Source organism: Mus caroli, chromosome 6 (genome assembly GCF_900094665.2).
Source record: "Mus caroli chromosome 6, CAROLI_EIJ_v1.1, whole genome shotgun sequence".
NCBI lineage: Eukaryota > Metazoa > Chordata > Mammalia > Rodentia > Muridae > Mus > Mus caroli.
This window is the reverse complement of record NC_034575.1, coordinates 88,846,772-88,848,535: the sequence shown is the minus strand read 5'-3', so window position 1 is coordinate 88,848,535 and position 1,764 is coordinate 88,846,772. Positions and strand designations below refer to the sequence as shown.

The 1,764-nt window shown below is 44.9% G+C and overlaps 1 protein-coding gene across 1 annotated transcript in view; it reads left to right on the top strand.

The window, feature by feature from the left end:
* The window catches only part of Adamts9 (ADAM metallopeptidase with thrombospondin type 1 motif 9), a 170,842-nt gene that overhangs the window by 145,080 nt on the left and 23,998 nt on the right, over positions 1-1,764 (top strand). The window contains exons 29-32 of the mRNA XM_029478238.1: positions 339-471; positions 1,014-1,108; positions 1,215-1,309; positions 1,402-1,535. Of these exons, the coding sequence (XP_029334098.1) occupies positions 339-471; positions 1,014-1,108; positions 1,215-1,309; positions 1,402-1,535 (457 nt within the window). The remainder of the gene's footprint in view (positions 1-338; positions 472-1,013; positions 1,109-1,214; positions 1,310-1,401; positions 1,536-1,764) is intronic.

Below are 1,764 nucleotides of genomic sequence, written 5' to 3'. Positions count from 1 at the left end.
GAAAGTCATTAGGATTCGAACCCCAAGTTCATGAGGACCTTGACCACATTCCTTAATCAGAGCCCAAGTCTTCCATTTGTAAAACGAGTAATGGTGGTACTATCTCATGGGGTTACTATGCAGTTTAAATGNGGGACAGTGTATAGATAACTATAGTAAGGCCCATGTATATCAGTGTTTTATATAGAAATGTGTATTATATAGAGAGATGTATATATGTATGTTTCGTATATATGTAAATATATGTTACACAGCCCAGGACTCTGAGCTTCATGTCACCAGATGCTCATTATCTCTCAGGCTCCAGAGCCACCCGCTGACTCTCCTCTTCCCTCCAGTGCTCAGTGTCCTGCGGCATAGGAGTCATGCATAGATCTGTGCAGTGTTTAACTAATGAAGACCAGCCCAGCCACTTATGTCCCACTGATACAAAGCCAGAAGAAAGAAAAACCTGCCGCAATGTTTATAACTGTAAGTCTCTCAACTGAAGCCTTCTTTGTCTGTCACGGAGGACAAACGTTTCCGTTCATCTGTTGGTCCATCCTTTTTAGAGATGTAGTAATTCTCTGGATGTCTGTGTGATGTGGGAGGTGGATGCCCGCACTTGTATGCTCAAGGTTTTAGAAGACAAGGATTGATCTTCAGTATCTTCCTCAATCACTCTCCACTTTCCTGTTGAGACAAAGTTGCCCATTGCACCTAGAACTCAGTGATTCACCAAACTGACTTGCCAGTGGACCTTCATGTCCTCTGTCTCCACCCCCAGCCCTGACATCACACAATGCACATCCACAGCCAGCTTTTCTGTGTGGGTCCTGGGGTCCAAACCCAAGTCTTCATGTTTGTCTGGCAAACACATTACTGACTGAGCTGTCTCCCTTTCCTTGTCTCTCTTCTCCCCACCATGCTCTTTCTCTCTTGATTCTACCTCTTGGGTGGTTAGTGAGTATTCTGTTGGTAAATACTGAACATCTGAGACTAGTTAGTCCATTTTTACTACTTGTGTTTCCTAGGTGAGCTACCCCAGAACTGCAAGGAGGTAAAAAAACTCAACAGCGCCAGTGTTGATGGGGAGTATTTCCTGGCTGTCAGAGGGAAGCCACTAAAGGTGAGTGTTGAGTTGTTGTTGAGTCATTGTTNGCAGAATGTTTTCGTGGTAATNTCATCACTCCTTCTGAGTACTTCTNTTGGATCCTTCCTTGTGTCTCTTACAGGTATTCTGTGCAGGGATGAATTCTGACTATCCCAAGGAGTATGTGACACTGGCTCACGGTGACTCAGAGAACTTCTCCGAAGTTTACGGTCACAGGTAAGAGGCTTTGTCCCTGAAGACCTTAGATGCCTGGAGCTTCCTAGAGAAAACCATCCCATTCTTACCAGAATGCTGTCTCCACGGCTTAGATTGCACAACCCAACAGAATGTCCCTATAATGGGAGCCGGCGAGATGACTGCCATTGCCGGAAGGACTACACAGCTGCTGGCTTTTCCAGTTTCCAGAAAATACGACTCGACCTGACCAGCATGCAGATTATAAGTAAGTTCCAGGAAGTATCCCACAGCTGTGAACACCTCCTCATCACTCAGGGAACATGGGTCCNTTGAGAACATAGGTACAGAAGGGAAGTCACACATTTCATCAGTGACAACCCCACCATATGCTTAACAAGCCAAGCCTTTGTCTTTTGTGTTCAGTGGGGAATTCCAGGGCCTATAGGATGGCTACTATACTATAGTATATAGGTCAGGTACTATAATATATATAA